The 19,249-nt window shown below is 51.8% G+C and overlaps 8 protein-coding genes across 8 annotated transcripts; 2 read left to right on the top strand and 6 right to left on the bottom strand.

Moving 5' to 3' along the window:
* Positions 1 to 74: 74 nt before the first annotated feature.
* KD926_005251 (uncharacterized protein) lies at positions 75 to 910 on the top strand (the record flags this gene model as incomplete). Its single annotated transcript, XM_053098494.1, has 2 exons — positions 75 to 233; positions 386 to 910. The coding sequence occupies 2 exons, from the start codon at positions 75 to 77 to the stop codon at positions 908 to 910; spliced, it is 684 nt and encodes a 227-aa protein (XP_052957626.1).
* Positions 911 to 1,947: 1,037 nt separating this feature from the next.
* Positions 1,948 to 5,280, bottom strand: KD926_005250 (mannose-6-phosphate isomerase; the record flags this gene model as incomplete). Its single annotated transcript, XM_053098493.1, has 6 exons — positions 1,948 to 2,600; positions 2,765 to 2,953; positions 3,827 to 4,754; positions 4,844 to 4,987; positions 5,052 to 5,153; positions 5,242 to 5,280. 6 exons carry the CDS (start codon positions 5,278 to 5,280, stop codon positions 1,948 to 1,950), a joined length of 2,055 nt encoding a protein of 684 aa, XP_052957625.1.
* Positions 5,281 to 5,839: 559 nt separating this feature from the next.
* On the bottom strand, positions 5,840 to 6,682 carry KD926_005249 (uncharacterized protein; the record flags this gene model as incomplete). The annotated part of the gene is made up of 1 exon (XM_053098492.1): positions 5,840 to 6,682. One exon carries the CDS (start codon positions 6,680 to 6,682, stop codon positions 5,840 to 5,842), a length of 843 nt encoding a protein of 280 aa, XP_052957624.1.
* A 1,417-nt stretch (positions 6,683 to 8,099) lies between these two features.
* On the bottom strand, positions 8,100 to 10,613 carry KD926_005248 (putative Patatin family phospholipase; the record flags this gene model as incomplete). The annotated part of the gene is made up of 3 exons (XM_053098491.1): positions 8,100 to 9,318; positions 9,373 to 10,217; positions 10,332 to 10,613. 3 exons carry the CDS (start codon positions 10,611 to 10,613, stop codon positions 8,100 to 8,102), a joined length of 2,346 nt encoding a protein of 781 aa, XP_052957623.1.
* A 1,625-nt stretch (positions 10,614 to 12,238) lies between these two features.
* KD926_005247 (uncharacterized protein) lies at positions 12,239 to 13,322 on the bottom strand (the record flags this gene model as incomplete). Its single annotated transcript, XM_053098490.1, has 2 exons — positions 12,239 to 12,965; positions 13,075 to 13,322. The coding sequence occupies 2 exons, from the start codon at positions 13,320 to 13,322 to the stop codon at positions 12,239 to 12,241; spliced, it is 975 nt and encodes a 324-aa protein (XP_052957622.1).
* A 993-nt stretch (positions 13,323 to 14,315) lies between these two features.
* Positions 14,316 to 15,799, top strand: KD926_005246 (putative extracellular exo-polygalacturonase; the record flags this gene model as incomplete). Its single annotated transcript, XM_053098488.1, has 5 exons — positions 14,316 to 14,582; positions 14,641 to 14,826; positions 14,887 to 15,067; positions 15,129 to 15,328; positions 15,380 to 15,799. 5 exons carry the CDS (start codon positions 14,316 to 14,318, stop codon positions 15,797 to 15,799), a joined length of 1,254 nt encoding a protein of 417 aa, XP_052957621.1.
* Positions 15,800 to 15,991: 192 nt separating this feature from the next.
* On the bottom strand, positions 15,992 to 17,093 carry KD926_005245 (PhzF family phenazine biosynthesis protein; the record flags this gene model as incomplete). The annotated part of the gene is made up of 3 exons (XM_053098487.1): positions 15,992 to 16,898; positions 16,988 to 17,015; positions 17,069 to 17,093. 3 exons carry the CDS (start codon positions 17,091 to 17,093, stop codon positions 15,992 to 15,994), a joined length of 960 nt encoding a protein of 319 aa, XP_052957620.1.
* A 454-nt stretch (positions 17,094 to 17,547) lies between these two features.
* Positions 17,548 to 18,927, bottom strand: KD926_005244 (uncharacterized protein; the record flags this gene model as incomplete). Its single annotated transcript, XM_053098486.1, has 1 exon — positions 17,548 to 18,927. One exon carries the CDS (start codon positions 18,925 to 18,927, stop codon positions 17,548 to 17,550), a length of 1,380 nt encoding a protein of 459 aa, XP_052957619.1.
* Between the last annotated feature and the right edge of the window lie 322 nt (positions 18,928 to 19,249).

Here is a 19,249-nt window from a genome sequence, read left to right as displayed (position 1 = left end):
ACGAGCGCAACCGCGGGCGCATGCCTCTCACGTCAAGTCGGAAATAAAAGATTGTGAAAAACAAATCCAATGAAATGGGAAGGACTAAAGGCAAAAGGCGTGATGACGGGAAGATCGCCGCGAAGGAGAGTCAAGTGCAGAACCAGTCAGGCAAGTGGTGTCCTTCAGCAAGAGGGAAACTTCTGACCTTCCCACATTGGCTGAAGGGCAGAAGACGCGTTGTTGACCCGACAGTCTGGGTCGTCCCCCTCCTTTGCGCTCTCCTTTCGTCCCGGTGGAGTAGGTCGACCGCAGGCCCATTGGGATCACCCGCGGCGGTTTTGCGGCGGGACATCCGGCGAGCAAACCATCGCTGGCCCTGTCGGATCCGGGCTTGCATTGCTAGGATCTGAACGAGCGAGGAGAGCTAGGAGGGGAACCTTTCTCCAATCAAGAGATCCAAGGGGACCATAGGGGACCAGAGAATGAGGGAGGGGTCGCCAGGCGACTCGGCGGCGCAGTCAAGGTGCTTGAGAAGCGACATGGATATCGGATGCGGTGCACACGACGCAAAACCGGCGTCGGGTCTCTTGGCGTGGCGCTTGCTGACCAGAAGACCCCTGGACGAGCTAAAATGTGGGACAACCAATATGTAGGAGGAGGTTCCCATTCTTCCTGCCGTCGTCGTATCAGCCCGGCGACGCAAGCCAAGCCGTGGAGGCCCTTTCTTTCCCTCGGTCTCGTTGGCGAGGTGTCAGACGGGTCGGTGGGGACCGGCGCGTCAGTAATCGTGACGAGATCTCTGGTCGGCCTGAATGACGGACTGGACAACAACAAACCCATTCGTGTCGATATCGCAGGGGCGGAGGAGAAAGGCCAAGAGCCACAAAGAGGGGAAACGGACGCAGGTAACGACAGTCGCGAAAGCTAAGGCCAACGCCATCGCGGCGCCGTCGTTAGTCGGTCAGGGGACAAGCACCCGGTTGATCGTCACGGTTGGCCCCGAACCATCCACAGAGCTTAACTAACCGCCGTGATGGAGTCATTGTATCTTGGGCGCATCCCATTGACTCAAATTCTCCCTGTCGCTCAGTTGACTTTACAGTAGACTCTGTACTAGAACTGTGCAGGTGAACTCTTGCGGACTTGGGTGCAGATGCAACGACAAGACCCAAGACTCGGTTGACGGGGAATCGTCCTTCCTGATCTGGTAGGCTGAGCCCTGCTGGACAGGGATAGTATTTGAAATTGAGAATGGTGAATGATCATAGATCCATTCTCTGCCGGTGGCTGTGATGACAAGACATTAGCAGTCCGGTGAATCCTCGGCGTCGAAGACGGCAGAGTACCTCGTAACGGTTTGAGGGGCTAATGACAATCGTTCTTTCAAAGCTCGAGCTGTTGGGTGGATATTAGTCGGATTCTTTGGACTATCTGCGTGGTCTTTTTCATTAGTCCTTTTTGTCCTTGTACCCTACCTGCTAGTATGATGGTTTCTTTCAAGCAACGCAGTTGTCAATCTTGAACCGTCTCATTCCGTGCCTGGACTTGAGAGTCAATTATGGCTGGAAGGCATATCGAAGTATATCATTCAGCCTTAAAAAGTGACTATGGTCTTACTCCGGCAGTTGCAGTAAGGCAGGCACGACCTGCGTGGACACTACATCTGTGTCTGTCAAGGGGTCTCCAGGTCTCCAAGGGAAGGTGCCTCGTCACCTGACAGGAGACACTCAGGCCTGCTTCTCACTCAACAAATCAGTCATAATTTTGTATTTCCATTCCTATTCAGCAAAGAACAAGAGGTTATTGTCATTACTTCATACCATGGACTCCGTGACCATCCCATCCCATCTCATCAAACGAGTGAGTTATCCCAACCCAGACCCAAACACCAATTGAACCAGAACCAAGACGCCATTCAAGCACCAAAACAAAGACAATCGTATCTCATCGCAGCAGATCTAATCCTCACAGATTGGTAATCAACCTGGAGAGAACCGGCTTCGGCCGTCGTGGTCCTCGTCCCCCTTGACCGGTCAAAGTCTCCCTTTCTTCCGACTCGAACGACCGAGACCCTTCCGGCGATGACCTACTCAGGGAGGACCTCGCTCTCTGATCGAGCGACTGATCCAATCCCCCGATATACGTCGTCGAATGGCGATGCTGATCGCGGTCCGACCCCGACCCTGACATGGCCATCGATCCTCTACTACCCATCATCCACGACGGCTTCACGGCCGCCGGCAACCGACTGATCCCGATGCCCGAGTATCGCGAGGGATCGTACACAGGTAGAGGCTGATACGCGGGAGGAGGGGAGGAGTCGTGCGATTCTCTTCGTTCCCTATGTCCTTGCCCTTGTCTTTGATGCTGACTTTGACTCTGATGCTGACCCGATTCTTCCTGCTCCGGAGACTGCGGCGCACCACCATATGTCCACGATAGCGACGACGAGGCTCTCGTGTCCCCTAGTTCCAGATCTCCGAGGGCGAATCCGTACGCTTTATAGCCGTGTCCGCTTGTACCTTCGGTGGTGTGCGCGGCTAAAACCCGCTCCTCGTACCGGCGGATGCGATCCCATTTGCGTTTTTTGAACAGGACGAAAAGGATGCCGGCGGTGACTGGATCGGAAGGTTAGTTTTCTTTTTACTGACTTCTTCACCGCGAGAAAAGAGGTGGGTTCAATGAGCAGGGTGATAGGTCGGTAGGTAGGTTTGTTGGTACAAGGTAACATCGCACAAGTCGGGCGGCTGGAGGGGAGAAAACACGGGGAGGAGACACGTACTGGCCATGGCGGCTACACCACCGACCACGACGCCGATGATGATCCTGTCTCGGGATGTGTTAGAGGATGAGGATGATGAGTCGGTTGATTCATAATCGTCGGAGCGGACGTGGTTGTGATGAAAAGCGTCGTCCATGGCGGATTGCTCCAGGCGGCCGCGGCTTAGGGCAAGTTGAGGTGAGAGACTACCTAAATTGACTTCTTTAGGCCACCAAGATCGACGATGACCCCATCAACAGCAGACCCACGATAAGTGCTCCGGTCAATTGAAGGTGACAAGAGAATTGAGTCGAAAAGGAATGAATCCGACAGCAAACACGAAAGACAGAACAAGAATCCCAAACCACAACAACAACATCGACCCTGTCGTGTTTAAAAGAACGCACAAGCAAGCAAGCAAGCAAGCAAGCTCCCAGCACAGACCCTCGTTTCAAAATCGAATTCCCCTCTCTCGTGCATGCAAACCACCTATTTTAATCTCGAAACTTAGCAACCCCGATCGGATCAATTGACAATGAATTAAGCTGATCCTGCCCGCACTGACGGACCTGTCAGACCTCAGAAGCACTGAGAGTGTCTCCAGTCCCCACCCAAAAATAGCCCAAAATTAACGCAAATAGCAGTGGCAGGATCCATAGCTCTGCAGGTTTCACGGGCGTCATTGGCGGGGAGGGATTCGATGGGTGTGTGTCCAAGCGCCGACGTTCATTGCTTGCTGTTCATGTAGGCGCCACTGAGCGCCCGCTGTTCCCCGCTATTTGTACTATTAAAAGATCAGTAGAGGTGATCAGTTGTTTGGTTTGTGAATATTCAGGCAGGTATTAGCGATTAGCGATTAGGATATCTAGTGTGATGCTTGAGTATCTAGGGTTTTACGTGTGCAACGTCGTAGATTCTCGAACCTTTAGGGCTGGGTCTAATAGACACGATCAGTCAATCAATGTAATCCACACTCGATATATACCCAGTCTAGCCCATTTCCTCAATGCTTATATATTCCCCAGATCAACTATAATATCCTAATCCACTACTCCGCATAAGGTCTATACAACTTCAACCCACTCTCCGCAACGAACTTCAACTCCACGCCCTGTCCAACAAAAAAGACCGCCCCCTCCTTGACCTCCCAACTATGTCCCTGTCCAGCCTCCATCTTCCCCTCTCCCTTCGTAACGACCACCAAACTCGGCCCCCCAATCGCCTCATGCCTCTCACTCTCCCACTTCCCCAACTCCGTCGCCAACACATTAAACTCACTAAACGGCGGCGCATACACATCCGTCCTCGCCAATACTCCCTTCTCACTCCTCTTTCTGGGTAACGATACCTCCTCCGCGCCTCGCGGATGGAAACTCAACGCCTGCGCAAACAACTCGACATTGTCGCGGTCCGGCCGTGGACAAAATCCCGTGTTCAGCACGTTATCGGACCGCGCCATACACTCGACGATATCGCCGGAGAGCCACGCGTGGATCCCGTCGGCCGGAACACAGACGGCCTCACCGGGTCCGATGGCCATGTAGTTCATGAGCAGGGCGGCGACGAGCGCGCCGTTGTCGTATTCGGTGTATTGGTCCTTGAGACGGGTGAGAAGGCTGGGTATCATGCGGTTCTGGGCGCCGAACTGGGCGTCCGGAAGAGCTTGGAGCTCCGAGATGGTCTGCGCAACGATGTTGGGTTGGAGCGAGAGGAAGGTTTTGCAGATTTGGCGCAGGGTGGAGGCGTTGATTTCCGTTCCTCCTCCTTCGGCTTGGGCTGTAGGGTTGGATTGCGAGGGGAGATACCGAGTCAACGGGGGTAGATGCATGATGGTGGCGATCTGGTCGAAGGGCTTGAAGCCGGCGAAGAGCTCGAAGTGGGACAAGGCGATGGCGATCTCGGGCTTGTGGTTGCTGTCGCCGAATTTATGCGGGTCTTGGGCGTGCAGTTTCTCGGCGAGGGATTTGTCGGGGTGGATTTGGAGGGGGAGAGATTTGGCGAAGGAGAGGATCTATTTGGTATGGGTTAAGAGGAGGGTTGATGATGGGGGCCAAAGGAAGAGGGACGAGGGATGAGGAAGTGATATATAGAGAAACTTACTTTGGGTAAGAAAGGAATCTCAGCACCGCTCTTCTCTAAGGTCGCTTTGCCCACCAGCTGCGGGTTCTTCTTCAGATAGTCGGAGAGTAGTTCGCCGGTGGAAAGCAGTCGAGAGGGCACGGTAGGGTACGTGCCCATCCACATCTGTTTGTTCGCGATGAGCTTCACTCCGAAGAAAGGAATCGGGATAGAGCAGGGTGCTGCATACCTCGGAATATGTCTCGTCATCTTTCAGACTCTCTGTTCCCGGGGTCTTGGACCATAGCTGTCCAGCGATGGAGTCTTTGCCTTGCTTGCCCCAGGGGTCGTGCTATAGATGCAGATGCGATGTTAGTGACTTGACTTGATGATCGTACAAGAAACACAACTTTTCACAGTAAAGGAAAGGTCTGACACACCTTGCACTCGCACTTTAATTGCACTACTGAGTCTACCATTGTGTTGATTTCGTAGCTATTGACTAGATAAACCTGACAAATGAATTGTTGTCTGCCCATATCCATCCATTCTTATACTTCGGCGAACACAGCCATGGGGCAGCAGGAATAGGCCACGTTACCACGACGTCATAGCTGCATTTCGTCACAGCCATGAAATACCTATCAATCTACCTGATCTCCAGAATATCATGATTTTTAATATCTCCAATTCTACGTTACATATCAAGTCGTTGAGATTCTATGGGGAACGGACCAATAATCTACCAGCAAATGGGGTCTCGTCAGGCTGACGTCAACCGATTTTTTACTAAGGATTCAAGAAGGATTCATCATTCATAGTTCATAATATCCTGATCAGTCATTCTTATGTTCATCGCATCAATAAAGTAAAAGTAAAGTTGACCACCAACGCCTAACCCTGGCTCCGGTATGCATGAAGAAACAAATCGATCCGTCCCGCCAAATGCAGTTCAAGTAAAGCAACCAGAACTCCTGACCCAAACACATTAAACAAAACAGAACAGAACAGAACGAGTTCCGATTAAGAATATCCCTCTCATCCATACATCTCATCCGCATCCGGCACCATATCTGTAGTCAAGTACCTAGCACTAGACCGATACTTCTTCTTGTCAGACGAAGTCGCGCCCGAACTCCGACCTCCAAACAAGGAGCTTGCCCGCCGACCACTGTAGTCCGCACTACTGCGATAATCGGATCGCGAGAGTCGCGACGAAGACCGACCGGATGGGTACGCGACGTACTCGTCCTCATCTTCCTCGTTCAAGTCATCAGAGCAAACAGTCTGTCTATCCCGATCGCGACGATGGTCGCTTCCAAGACGCATGCTGTCCCTCGATCGGGAGGAGGACGACGCGGACGACGACGCATACGGCGACGGCATCCCCACATCCTCCGCATACCGCGGCGTAGCGGGAATATACCGGAACCGCGGCGACGGGTGATCATGCGTGGCGACGTGCTCGGCCACCTCGGTCGGATAGTCCTTCTGGATAGGTTTATATGCGAACTCGGTGCGACGGTCTTGCTGAGTGGAGAGTTCGTGGCCCGGACTGTCCTCGGTGTGCTTTGGACGAGGGGCCAGACGCACGGACAGACGACGAGGGTTCAACGTGCTCATGGAGAAGGTGCTTTGTCGTCTAGCCGAGCGCGTTGAGGGGTCTTCGTCTGCGTGGGAGACACCTCGGGGCGGGTGCTCGGGGACGAAGCCCGGCCCGTAGCCCCGGGTGCGATGGGACGATTGATGAGGGTTGTCGAACTGGTTCCAGGATCCATCGGTGGGAGCAGAGATGGCGACGTCGCCCCATCGTTCGTGCAGAGGTTTGTAGGTGTCGGATCGGCGAAGGCGGTTGAGTGGACGGCCGACGAAGCTTGCCATGATGGATTGATTTTGTATCACGGAGATATAGGAAAGGATGAGACGAAAGAGAGAAATAAAGGATAAAGGAGACGATTTCAATCCAGTAGCCAAACTCAAGCAGAGAATTCTAATCGAGAACTCATGACAGCACTTGCTATACAGCGCAACAGGACACAAACCAAGCAAACTCAGCACAGACCAAAGCAAAAGGCAAGTAGAGTTCCGCCCAGCCTTCCTTCTCGGTTCAAAGGATTCCAATCCGATCCATACATCAAATTCCACGAAGGAGCGAAACGGTCGATATAAAAGTTTAACCATCCAGCCGAAATCCCACGACGCCATACCGCAGACGGACAGCGTCAGGGAACAGTTTCGGAGCGTCGCATTGCATCATGCATCCCTGCAAGCGGAATGCCAACATTAGAAACCCGTCAGTAAGTTGAATCACTCACGGCGTCACGCTCGCCTGGTCATAGGATAACCGCCCGGACCAGCGCCGGCCCTCTGCATTAGCCCGGGGCTGATCGTCGTCCGGAACGGCTATGATTCGTCTAGCTCGTGTTTCCATTCTTAGCAAAATACTCTAGAAGTGGTCTATATTAAGGACTTAACAGAGTCTGGACTGTAGTAATTAGCGCCGTTCATGGACAGAAAAGAGGGGGAAGGAGGGAGGTTAATTAATTTAGTTCGAAGGACAGGCCCAAATTTAGAACATTTTCGAAGAGAGAGCGAGTCACTTGCATAGGCGAAGCGCCCGACCAGGGTTCTTGAAACAAGCCACTTGCGGATCACGGGCGGTGCAGATGCACTGCACCGATCTAATTTTAATCGGCGGCGCTTTGCGTGGGGATCATTCCTCTAACGTGCCTTGTGAGCGAGTCGATCGTTACGTAGATGGCGGTCATGCAGTGCCATGTACGCAACCCCACGGGTCGAGAACGAAAAGTCGTGTCACTCATGCGTGGGGTTTGATAGTCAGCGTTAAGTAGCCTAGTGTCGCTGATAGTCACCTTACGCGCGCGAGATAGGGACATAAAGGACACTGCAAGATAGTGAACACGCTAACATGATATCTATGTTGAATCTTCTCGGTAACGCCCGTCTGAAATACAATGCAAGTGCTAGGGCTAGTGCTAGGGCGGCGTTAAACATATCTAGGGAACCCGTAGAAAGGACCAAACTCCAAGGCTCAACAATGCATGGGGTAACAAATTTCCAAAATTCAAGGGAAATGAATAGAATAAAAATCAGAAACAAAATTGACAAGGGCAGAAATGAAGGCACATCAGATGGAACGGATTCTGTTTCCAGCAGAAAGCTCCCCAGGAGCAAGCAAAGGTCTCGTGGTATCTTCAGGTCATATGTTCGCACTTATGTATCAGCTCAGACCTTGGGTTCTGCAAATGACACCTGCTATCTCCCGTGGCCAATGAAATCAATTCTTAATGTAGTGAAACGGTGTATACGGAGTCCCCGCCGCCTTGGAAGGCGTCATCCGCAGCAGATGATTCTGTGCGGGGGACATCGATTTCGTAGAGGGCGTTTGGTCCAAAGAAGGAGGTGGGTCTGTGAGGTGCGAGGAATGGCGAGTAAGCGCCCCGGTAGACAGTCGTCTGGAGTAGAAGGTGTGAGGGGAGACAGGCCAGTGGACTGGACAATCAGTCGTCATCGGCTCCCACGACGCCGGGTGCTGTATAAGCCCAGGTCGTTGGAGAGACGGAAGTAACGGCTCGTCGTCATCGTCCGAGTCGGCGAGGGAAGACTCGTCGCTCGCACTAGGAACGTAACTCTGCGGGCTCTCCGCATGACGCTCGTGCTCCGGCTCAATCTCGTGATCGGTCGACATGTCCGGTGAAGCGCTCGAGGATACGGCGCTGCAGGTTCGCCTCAACTCCGGTCGCATTGCGCGGGCGGCGTTCATTTGGGTCTTTTGGGCCTTCTCGACTTCGTGGCTATACGAGCTTCTCCGGTTCAGCACGGCTCGTCGCGCTCCGTTGCGGTCGAGATTCTCTGAATGCCGCTCAACCAGATGAAGGGTTCTCAGGTCCACCTGGCTCCGACTGAAGGTGACTCTGGTTCGCATCTTCTGGATAGCCGAGTCCAAAGCCAGTTCGATAGCACAGTGGTTTCGAATCTCTCGGACCTTCGGCCATGTCGCTCGCTCTCCACTGAGACACGCCTCCAGCATGAACTCCGTCGTCGGGTTCTTCAGTATGAGAGGGAAGTGATTGTACGGAACGTCTGGATATATATTGATGTCACCGGAGTATTTCTGGTTAACGATGGAGATGGCTTTGCTGAGCGAAGTGGGAAAAATCCCCATCTCCGCCATAACCATCATGCGATGCAACAGTTCATCCTTGGCGAGTTGTGTTGCGCTTTGGACCCAATTAAATGTGCGGGAAGGGCTCTTCGTCTCTTTGGGATCGACGCTTTTCGGGAGGAAAGGAATTATATGAGGGTTAACTTGGGACACGATGAAATGGTTCACGTTGAACATCTCCGATAGGCGGGTCATCGGCAGATCCCCGTCTACCGAGCCGTCGATGTACTGTCGACAAAAGTCATACCAAGGAACCACTTCTCCGGTCTGTGGATCTTTAGCCATCAGGTCATAGGGTTGGAACACTAAGGGCACCGAGCAAGAAACGGCGCTAAGAAAGGTCAGTGATTACCTCCAATGCGCATTACACTCCGCAGAAACTCACACGGCAGACCAGATGCAAACGTTAGGTGCGGTGATGTAATTCAGCAGCCTGGGCAGTTCGTAAATCCCAGCGCTGGAAACACAGATATTGAGAATCCGGCGCGTGCGGTTGTACGCCTCCTGGAAAGTTATGTCACCCAGCCACCCTCGCATGAATTTGGCCAGATGCTGTATGTCCATAAAGGTCCCATGCTTCAAAATCCGCGAGATCATCTGCAGAATACTCTCCGTGCCGTCGTCCTCGCCGAAGACGTCGAAGTCTCCATAGGCGAAATTGTCCAGTAGTTCGGGAATCTCCTCCTCCGTGCGGGTGCAGAAGACGGAGCACACGATGCTGCCCGCCGAGGCACCGGACATGATGCGGGGAAGAAGGTTGGCCTGCCAGAGAGACTTGAGAACGCCAATATGGTTCATCCCGAACGTTCCGCCGCCCGAGAAAAGCAAAGCACTGCGCCCGAAGGCTTGTCGGGCGGCGAGAAGTTGGTCGAGAATATACCTGAGTTCTAGCCCGTCGCATCGATCTTTCCCCGAAAGTTCTGCCAGCGTCGAAATCGTCTCGACGGCCTCCGTGATGTATCGGTCGATGAGCAGCTTGGTGCCGGCGTGGGAATGGCTGTACAGGGCCGGGTTGGACATGTTACCCAGATCGCGGCTGAGCGAAGTGCGGATGAGAAACAACATGCGACTCACGTCGGAGCTAGCACGCGCGTCCTCGAGTTGTTTCAGGCGCTCCTGTATGAGACAGGCATCGTACTCGGTGCTCTCGAAGGTGTTTTTCCAGGATTCGTGATCCTCCAGCACATCCAATTTGGAGGCACAATCCTTCCACTCCTCGTACAACACTGCCTGCAGCATCGGAGTCAAGTCAGATCAGTGACACACGACAACAGCACACCCATTCTGTATGGAGAAACAAAACGAAATGCCATTGGAAAAAATTAAGGAATAAAAAAGACGTACTGTGCGCATTTTGAAATACAGCGACTGACGACGGGTCTCGGTTTCGGTAAGGCCATTTCGATTCTCCTTGGAACGATCGGCCTCGGAAGTCCCATACAACCTATCACCCGCCCAGGTCAACGAGCCCTTAACCACCGACGACAAGGATGGCAGCGAGGTGCGCTTAAGCAGCGAATCTCTTTGGCTCAGGGCGGCGGGTTTCGGCTTGGAGGTGTGTCTGGCCTTGCCATGGCAATGCGGGCGCACTAAGGCGCGATCAGGAAACAGGGACAAGTCCGACATTCCATCGATCTGAACTTCGGTTCACGCTCTACCTCTCTCTGTACCTTTTGTTGGTCAGGTGAGGATATTGAATTCGCAAGAAAGAGAGAAGAGAACAAAAGAGCAAGAATCCGACTGAAAGGCAGAAAAGAATGGCGAGAACACTGGGGAACCAAAGGAATATGAGGTGGGTTGTTGGCAGAATAGGGTTAGTTGGGTCAGGGTGTCCCCAGCCAATGTGGATCGCTAATAGGAATACCCTATAAGTGTTCCTCCACTCTCTCCCCGGGAAAGCAGGCGAGTCATCTGGGGGCGACTGTCATCCGATCGGTCCATTCACGCGCAGAGAAGAACCGGGGCATCTTGGGTCCGGCCGTAAGGAGCAGCCGCCCGACGTCACGAGGCGTCGACGCCCCGATTCCCCATGATTGCCCATCGCCACTGGACATTCTTGTTATGCATTCATAGAACTCTCGGGGCGTATATCGCACGTGAGGCTGTTCAAGGTCCATCCAGGGAACCGAGTGCCATTCCGGTATGGTGCATCTGCAGGGAGGAACCTTCAATCCCTGTCGTCAGTCTTCACCCTTAGTCTCGGTCTTAATCTTGATTGCAGCCTGACTATTGAGACTCCGCACCCCCACATTTTAGGTAGGCGGGGCATTTGGTCAGGCTGGGGGTGAGACGTAAAATCTCAGTACAGTCATTCTCCGTTTTGGGAGTCTGTCATCTGGTCGATTGATATTTGTCGGATGATTGGTTCCAAAGTGAATGATGGGTAAAAATACTGATATCTGGGGATTGTGGTAGATAATTGGATCAGTGCAGTGGACGATCGGAGGGGCTCGCTCCCTCGACCGGGGTTCATGCAGGATAACATCAGCGCTCAGCTGAATCTGCCCGGATGAAACCTGGCAGGCACCATTACCTATTAATTAATTCATTCTGTTTCTGTACGGAGTAGTTAAGTTAGTTTATCCCTCTGAGTCATCCTCTCCACGTCAAATCTCGTCAGCTTGGCTTCTTTATCCTCTTGCATGTCCCTTCATGACGATCCGCCTGTCGTGATCAAAGAATCAAAATGGCAGTTTACGCTCAGATAGCGGCTAAATTCTTCAAGTCAGGCGGTTCCTCTTCCGGGTCGTCTAGATCGCGACTGCAGAGTGAATCCCGAACCTCCAGACGAGGGTGGGATCAGAGATCTGGCGTCGTCAATCCGTGCAGCAGCCACAATCTGGACGGTCGCCAATCCAAAATCTCTGGGTCTCAACGCTGCAGGTTGAGCTGATGATCTAAATTGACAAGCTTGTATAGATGCTATGGCGACAGGAATCATCCGGGATACCAAACAGGCAACAACCTCAACAGAGTGAATGGGCCCAACTGCGCAGGAGGCAGTGAGGTAGCAATCCATGGACTACCTATAAGTCCTCTCCAATCCTACCCAACCCGGAGCAAGCCCGTCCAATTCTCTTCCCGTAAGCTGCAGGACGTCATGCGAACCCACAAGTTTCACATGCGTTGCAACGGTTTTGACATGTGAAAGACCCCGGGCTTGCTGGTCCTGGCGAGCCTCAGCGTTGTTTTACACACCGTCTTTTCCTCTAATTATCTGCCTGCAATTGATTCTTTATCCGAGCGGCCCGTCAAGGTATCTGACGCAACCACTCCCTCAGGGTAGCTCTGGCCTCAGACTCCGCACCGCGCTCCCGCCAGAAGTGCCCAGCCCCGTCGATTTCCGCCGATTGGAATTGACTGCCGGGTTTCAGGCCAAGCTCTTGCGACCATTGGCGCAGTTTCTGAGCGGAAGTAAATGCATCGTGACTACCATACATGGCCAGGGTTGGGTGTGCACGGAGCTGGTCGGTCAGATTGGGGCATGGGATATTCCTGCCCTGAGCGGCAGTGTGGGCTCCGACATTCAACGACAATTTGGAAAACAGGGTCAGGAACATGTTGATCGGGGGCAGAAGAGGCGAAACCAGAAGGTAGCAGATCCTCGCGCTCGAGATACTAAAGGCCCCTTCAGATGTCAATGATCGGCTTTGTGTTTCCTGGGTATCCGACGATAGTGCGAAAATCCTCTCCGCTTCTCGGCGAATCCGATATGTAGCAGACTCGGCGACGCTATTCTCAAAGAGGTCTGCAACGACATCAAGTGCCGGAAGATGCGATGCGATCATGGATCCGTACGAATAACCAGCTAATATAAGTCGCACATTCGCAGGTCCATCTTCTGGCCTGGGGTTTGATGAACTGAGTCGCGTTCTTAGAAGCTGTAAATACCACAGCATGAACCCGTAGAAGGAGACGTAGTCAGCCAGCTCAGGCCGTGCTGTCCAGCTTGTGCTCCCCTCCGACTCTCCGGCTCCCCTGTACGGTACATTTCACATTAGCATGACCCTGACCAATATTCCAAGCCCCAGCCGTAAAGCTGGCCGGGGGGGAAAGAGAACCAGCCTAAATGGCATGTGATAACTACCGGAAATTAAACGTCCCCACCACGTAGCCGGCTTCTAGGAGTTCGCTTCCGACGAAGTTCACGACCGGGTCATCGTAGCATCCGCCCAGGCTGGCATAAGGGTGGGCAACTATAGCTCCGCAGATTGGGCCCCGGCGTGTACCTTCGGGCTCACTCAGTTGGCGGGGAACATGGAGACGGCAGTCCAGTTGAATCCCGTCGTGGACCGATGGTATGGTGAAAGTATAGGTGGGTGGAGGGAGATACATATCATCGTAAAACCAAATTCGCAGTCGCAGCTTTGCGTGTAATCTTCAACGGCATACCCCCAGGACCGCAGAGTAGATGGAGAAAGCAAGCTGGCGGGCTCTAAGGCAGTTGAGATCGCGGTGGTGGTCCAAGCGCCCGTGAGGCATACTTTTCAGGCATCAATCATCCACCAGAAATCATGAGCTGTCTTGGTTAATTTCTTGGTGTTCAGTCACAGGATACCAGCATCATCTTGAGATATAGTCCTGTAATCAGGTTGTTTTCTGTTTTTTGGCTTGCATGTTTCCGAAACATACATATCAATCCAAATTATATATTTTTCGGTTGAGAAATCATCCAATTTCCGGTGTTGAAATCCTACTTCAGTGACATAGCATCACTATGGTCTCAAGAATTGCCCTATAATTTCCAATCTGTCCTTCGTTTAGACCCCCAAAGTCGACAAAATATTTCCCAGAGGGATGATCTACCCTAATATCGCAAAGTCCAAGGAGGTAAGGAAGATATGGCACACTCCATCGGATCAAGGGAGACAATAAACTAGCATCGCGTTCATCATGCAACACCCTTGATTCCCTTCGATTGCACCAGATATGACATACAGATGATAGTAGCCCACTGAAATCTTGGTATTAGCAGGACGAGGCATTGGGCGATGAACGATCCTCAGCCCCGCTCGGTCTCTTCTTGTCCGAGCATGTCGATGCTCACATGCATAAGTGACTGCTGACCTCTGGGGAAGTGACGTTTTCTGGGATTTTTTAGCATCAACATGCATGTTGAATCGGTAAACGGGGCATAGAAAGCCGAGTTGGGATAGTGCATCGACATATCAGTCCGGAGAAGGTGTTAATTCGCGGATTAAATCGACAGCAAGCCTGCGACATTTCCTCCAACTTGATGAATGACCCGATAAGTAGGTATAAATTCTGGCTGTTTCGACAATATCTAGAGTGTGTAGCCCCTAAAAAAGCCCGTAGTCCGCGCACAAAATGCTGCTTTTTCCTGTCTCTTTACTCTTTCTCTCGCCGGCCTTTGCGGCCTCTGCTCTGAAAGTTGACACCGTCGATGGCCGGAAGACGTGCACGGTGGCCACCCTAGGCGATGAGCAGAACGACGTCCCGAACATTTTGTCTGCATTCGAAGAGTGTGGATCCTCAGGGACAGTGATCTTTCCTGAAGGGGAAAACTACTGGATTGCTGAAAAGTTCACGGCGGATATTGAAGATGTGGAAATTGAATGGAGAGGAACATGGACGGTATGTCTCCTCCTATCGGGACAATCAACAAAATATCGTATATGCTTATTCCAAACAGTTCTCCGACGATCTGGATTATTGGCGCGAAAACTCATACCCAATTTCTTTCCAGAATCACGCAGCCGGGTTCATTCTGAAAGGCAAAGGAATCCGGATCAACGGGTACGGCACCGGCGGAATCAATGGGAATGGAGATCTCTGGTATACCGACGAGGCTGGAACTACTAAGAAGGGGCGACCCATTGTAAGAGCCTAGTTCGAAATATGGCTGTTCAGGTGAAGCTAACCTGCGAACGAACTGTAGCCATTTCAACTCTGGAACGTCAGTGATGTCACCGTTCAGAACTTCGCGATTATTGAGCCCCAGCTGTGGGCCATCAATATCATGAACGGTACAAACCTCGAGTTCGAGAACATCCATGTTAATGCGACTGCCACCAAAGCGCCTTCGGGCAAGAATTGGGTCCAAAATACCGATGGATTTGGTAAACATCACTGTTCTCTACATTCGACTCTCGTAACATGCTGGCACTGACATGTGCTCAGATACAATGGACGCGGACAACGTGAGGTTGAAGAATTTCACCTACACCGGAGGAGACGATTGTATCGCCATTAAGCCTCGATCATACAACATCCACATCGACGGAGTGGTCTGCAATGGCGGCAATGGTATTGCCATAGGTAGTGTCGGCCAATACCTCGAAGACTCCAGTGTTGAGAATGTGGTCATGCAGAACGTCAAGGTGAGCTCCAAGCTTGCCCTTTTCAGAATAAACAAGAACTGATCTACAAAGGTCCCACGCACTCGATTTGGTATGTATATCAAAACATGGATAGGCGAAATCGCCGAGCAAGATGGTTACGAGAGCGGAGGTCAGCCTCGAGGAGGCGGCTGGGGCAAAGTCCGCAACGTTACCTTCTCTGCTGTCGCCGTGACAAATGCCAACAGAGTTGGTCTCATCGACCAGAATTCAGGAGATAATGGATCATTCACCGGAACCAGCAAGATGGAAATCTCAGATATCGTGTTTGACCAGTTCACGGGCACGTTGGCCTCGGCCAGTAACCAGATTGGCGTCCAGTGTAGTAAAGTTTATCCCTGCTATGGCATCTATTTCAGTGACATAGACGTGAAATCTTCGTCTGGGAGCAGTCCCACTGGAAAATGTACATATGCGAAGAAAAATGGCATTCATGGGCTGTCTGGTTGCTAGTCGGTTGGAAGATGTACGTTCAATCTGGGATGAGTGGCTGTTGATGTTGCATCTTGAACATAAGAGTTCTTGACCATGACAAATGATGTATTACTTCAAATCCCATTTCATCAGGCAAATGGTGAAATAGGACTATTCATTGCTTCTGAGACGGCACGAATTCAATCTCATCAATCTCCCCAGACCATATATCTAATCCACAAATATCTTCCCCTCCGCCACAAAAGCAGCAGGACCCGCCAACTTAACACTCGAAACCCTTCTCCTATCCTCCGTCAGCTCAACATCCACAACGATGTGACTATCACGCCCAATCTCAGACCCCTGATCGATCAAGAACCGGTGCTTACGGCTTCCTGCGCCCTCCTGCAAAGCCAGGTACGCAGCCAGGGAACACGACCCGCTACCACAAGCAGGATCCTCGACATTAATCGCAATCATGCGCACCCGGAGCTCCCAAATCTTCGTATCAGTCTCCGTCTCGATACGCAACCCCAGAGTCCGGTAATACATGGTCCCGACAAACGAAGGGCTCCAGCCCTCGTCGAGCTCGACCTGCGGACTTTCCCCGGCGCTGATCTTACCGAAGACTTCGGGCGTCTCGGTCAAGTCGGCCAGGACGTACGTCACCCCCTTGACGATAGATACTGTAGGCCATGAGGTAGTAGTAGTAGTCAATCTTGAAGTAGCGCCTAGACAGGGTTGAATGGCCTTCAACGCCGAGAGAGGCGTCTCGGTTGCGTGGATGTGTACGTTATGCGGGACTTGCGCAGAGACGATCTGACTCTTGGGATTATATTCTATCTTGACGGGTCCGGCCCTTGTCTCGAGAGTCTGCATATGAGGACCGGAGGCTGGATGCTGAGTCTGATTCAACAGCTTCCGAAAGAGCAGGTGACCGGTGCCAATGACCGGGTGGCCGGCGAATTCCATCTCATTGACGGGCGTGAAGATCTCGGCGCGAATGTTCTGGGTTGATCCTCCGTTGTGCAGAAAGACGGTTTCAGAGAGGTTGAATTCCAAGGCGATTTGTTGCTTGCGCTCTTGGGTTAAGGGTAGGCTGGTGATGTCTACGATGGCGAGTGGGTTGCCTTTGAGTCTGATTGGGGTTTGTTAGTTGATTACTGGGAGGGTTGTTTGGGAAATGAAGTACTGCAGAGTTCAGGGTCGATGTAGTAATTGACGTACCTTTGATGTGCGAAGACATCGACGATGACTTTGATGTTATTAGTCTGGAGTTTTGGTGATGAGCCAATTGGGGTTCCTTACCGTACGAAGCCTGTGTTCCTGCCATTTCCTAGTAGTTTGGGTTGATTGAGGTAGATGTAATAGTTTCCTATAGTGATTTGGGTTTGTTAAAGTGTCTGAAGTGTTACTTGACTTTATACAGGTACGTTGCTTAGGATGAAGCCATGAATAATCGCAGAAATAAATCGATATGATCGCCGGTTAGGATCGGTGTGGATCTCACGCCCTTCAAGTGACACTCCTACGTCGGAGATTTCTATTCATTACCATTTGCGACACTCGATAAGGCGATCGATTATAAATCAAGATTGCCGTGGTTCGGTCCGGACTTTGTGACTAGTTCGTGAATAGTATATCCTGGCAAGTATAGTTCATCAGGTGTATTGTAAAATAGTTGAATGATAGTTCCTATCAACCCGCGCTATGCGTTCACTAATATTCCGCGATGCGGGCTTGTCTCTTTTATAAAAATGTTTTTACCTTCTTTGTAAATATATGTATCAGGACTCGGGGAGAAGCCAGGCAGGATCCGGATCTTCATCATCCCCGGACCTAGAGACGGCATCGTGTGAATGGTCCTCAGTATCCCTCAGTAAATCAGCGGGAGGCTCAGGGTTATCGACACCAAGAGGGTCAGCTTTCGAATCGGTGTCATCGTCGTCATGCCGATTTTTTCCTGCGCTTTCTCGGTCTGAAGATGGCCACAAATCTTCTTCAGATACGTTGAAAACACCGAGCAGCATTTCCCTGGCTTCCCGTAGCGCTACAAGTTCGGCACCGATGCAACAAACAAGCAGTCTCCAGTCCTTTTCTTCGGCCAGCTCCAGGTACTGTTCCACATGACTCGTTGTATTACTCAAATCATTCAAGACAGCCCGAGCCTGCTCATCTTCAGATTTGCTCCCAGAAGGTCCATCAGGTGTCAGGAGCTGTGATTGTTTTTGAATGGAGCGTCGCATTGCGGCCTTCAGCCGTCTTTCAAACCCTGTGACTTCTTTAACAACACGCTTCCACAAGCCACCTCCCTCTTCAAGTGCCTCTATCTCGGCGTCGACCTCCCGTTGACGCTTTTGAAATCTTGTTTCCTCCGATTTCCAGTGTTCTTGAGCCATTTGGAGAGTCCGACGCTTGTGGTTCAGTGAGTAGAATGTTGGCCGGTTATTGTTGGTCGGTTGAGGCTGGATCGGTGGATGCTGAAGGAATTTGCGGATGTCCGATTCCAGTAGGGACAAGGACGCTTGGTAAGAGGACAACTTAGACTCCACCGTATTCTCTAGTTGTGATAATTCGTGAGTAACCTGCCTCTGCCTTGCTTTCATCTGGGACAACCGCATCTCCATCTCATGGATGTCCGACTCGAGCTGATGACTTTCGTCGCGCAGCTCCCTAGAACGTTGGCCTTCCCCATCATTATGTATTGTAGATATCGCCTCATCGAGCCCGTCTCGCTTGGTATCAAACGTATCGATCTGTTTTAAAGCATCTTGTCGTTCACCGACATGGGAGGTGAGTACATCTTGCTCCTCCTCTCGAAGTTTCAGCAAATCGGAGATCGATCTAAATATTCCTTCCCGCGCGGCTCGTAGGCCGATCTTCTTTGCGACGGGTTGTCTGACTGGGACGGTTGAGGGACTTTCGGTGTTGTTGAATCCCGAGCTGGGGGCGTGACTTTCGCCGGACTGAGAGCTATCTTCTCCTGGCCCCTTGAGACCAGCCAAGAGACCTTCGCTCTGGGCGTCGATAAGAGCCTGTAAATTACGTTCGAGGTGTTTTGCTTGACGGTCAATATAGATAAGGGGATCCTGGTGATAGGTAGATGCCCTGAGTGGAGGGGATTGCAGGCGCCGCCCCTGGTCTTGTGAAAAGGATAGACTCGACATTGTGTCGAATAAAGGGGTGTCTATGTCTGTCTGGTCTAGCCTGGTGTAGTCTGGTTGTTTGTGGAGTCGAGCTCTTCGAGTGCGCAAAAAAGGCTATCTCGGATGGTAGAGCAGCAGGAACATAAAAGAAATGAGAGAAAATTGGGGCAATGAGTCCGACCGACCCTGCTCAGGCCCAACGACGCCGGTGACCAGCAGCTGTTTGCCCGTTGGTGTCGCCTGCACTCATGATCCGCGATCCCATGCCATCATAGGCACGTGACCCGTTCTAGGGGTTTCTGCAGGAACCACGGGAACCTTTCGACAGCTTCCCATCGCCGTT

This window comes from Aspergillus affinis (assembly GCF_023601865.1).
Source record: "Aspergillus affinis strain CMG 70 chromosome Unknown NODE_25_length_320802_cov_86_012257, whole genome shotgun sequence".
NCBI lineage: Eukaryota > Fungi > Ascomycota > Eurotiomycetes > Eurotiales > Aspergillaceae > Aspergillus > Aspergillus affinis.
Note: the sequence above shows the minus strand (reverse complement) of the source record. Positions and strands in the feature narration are given on the sequence as shown.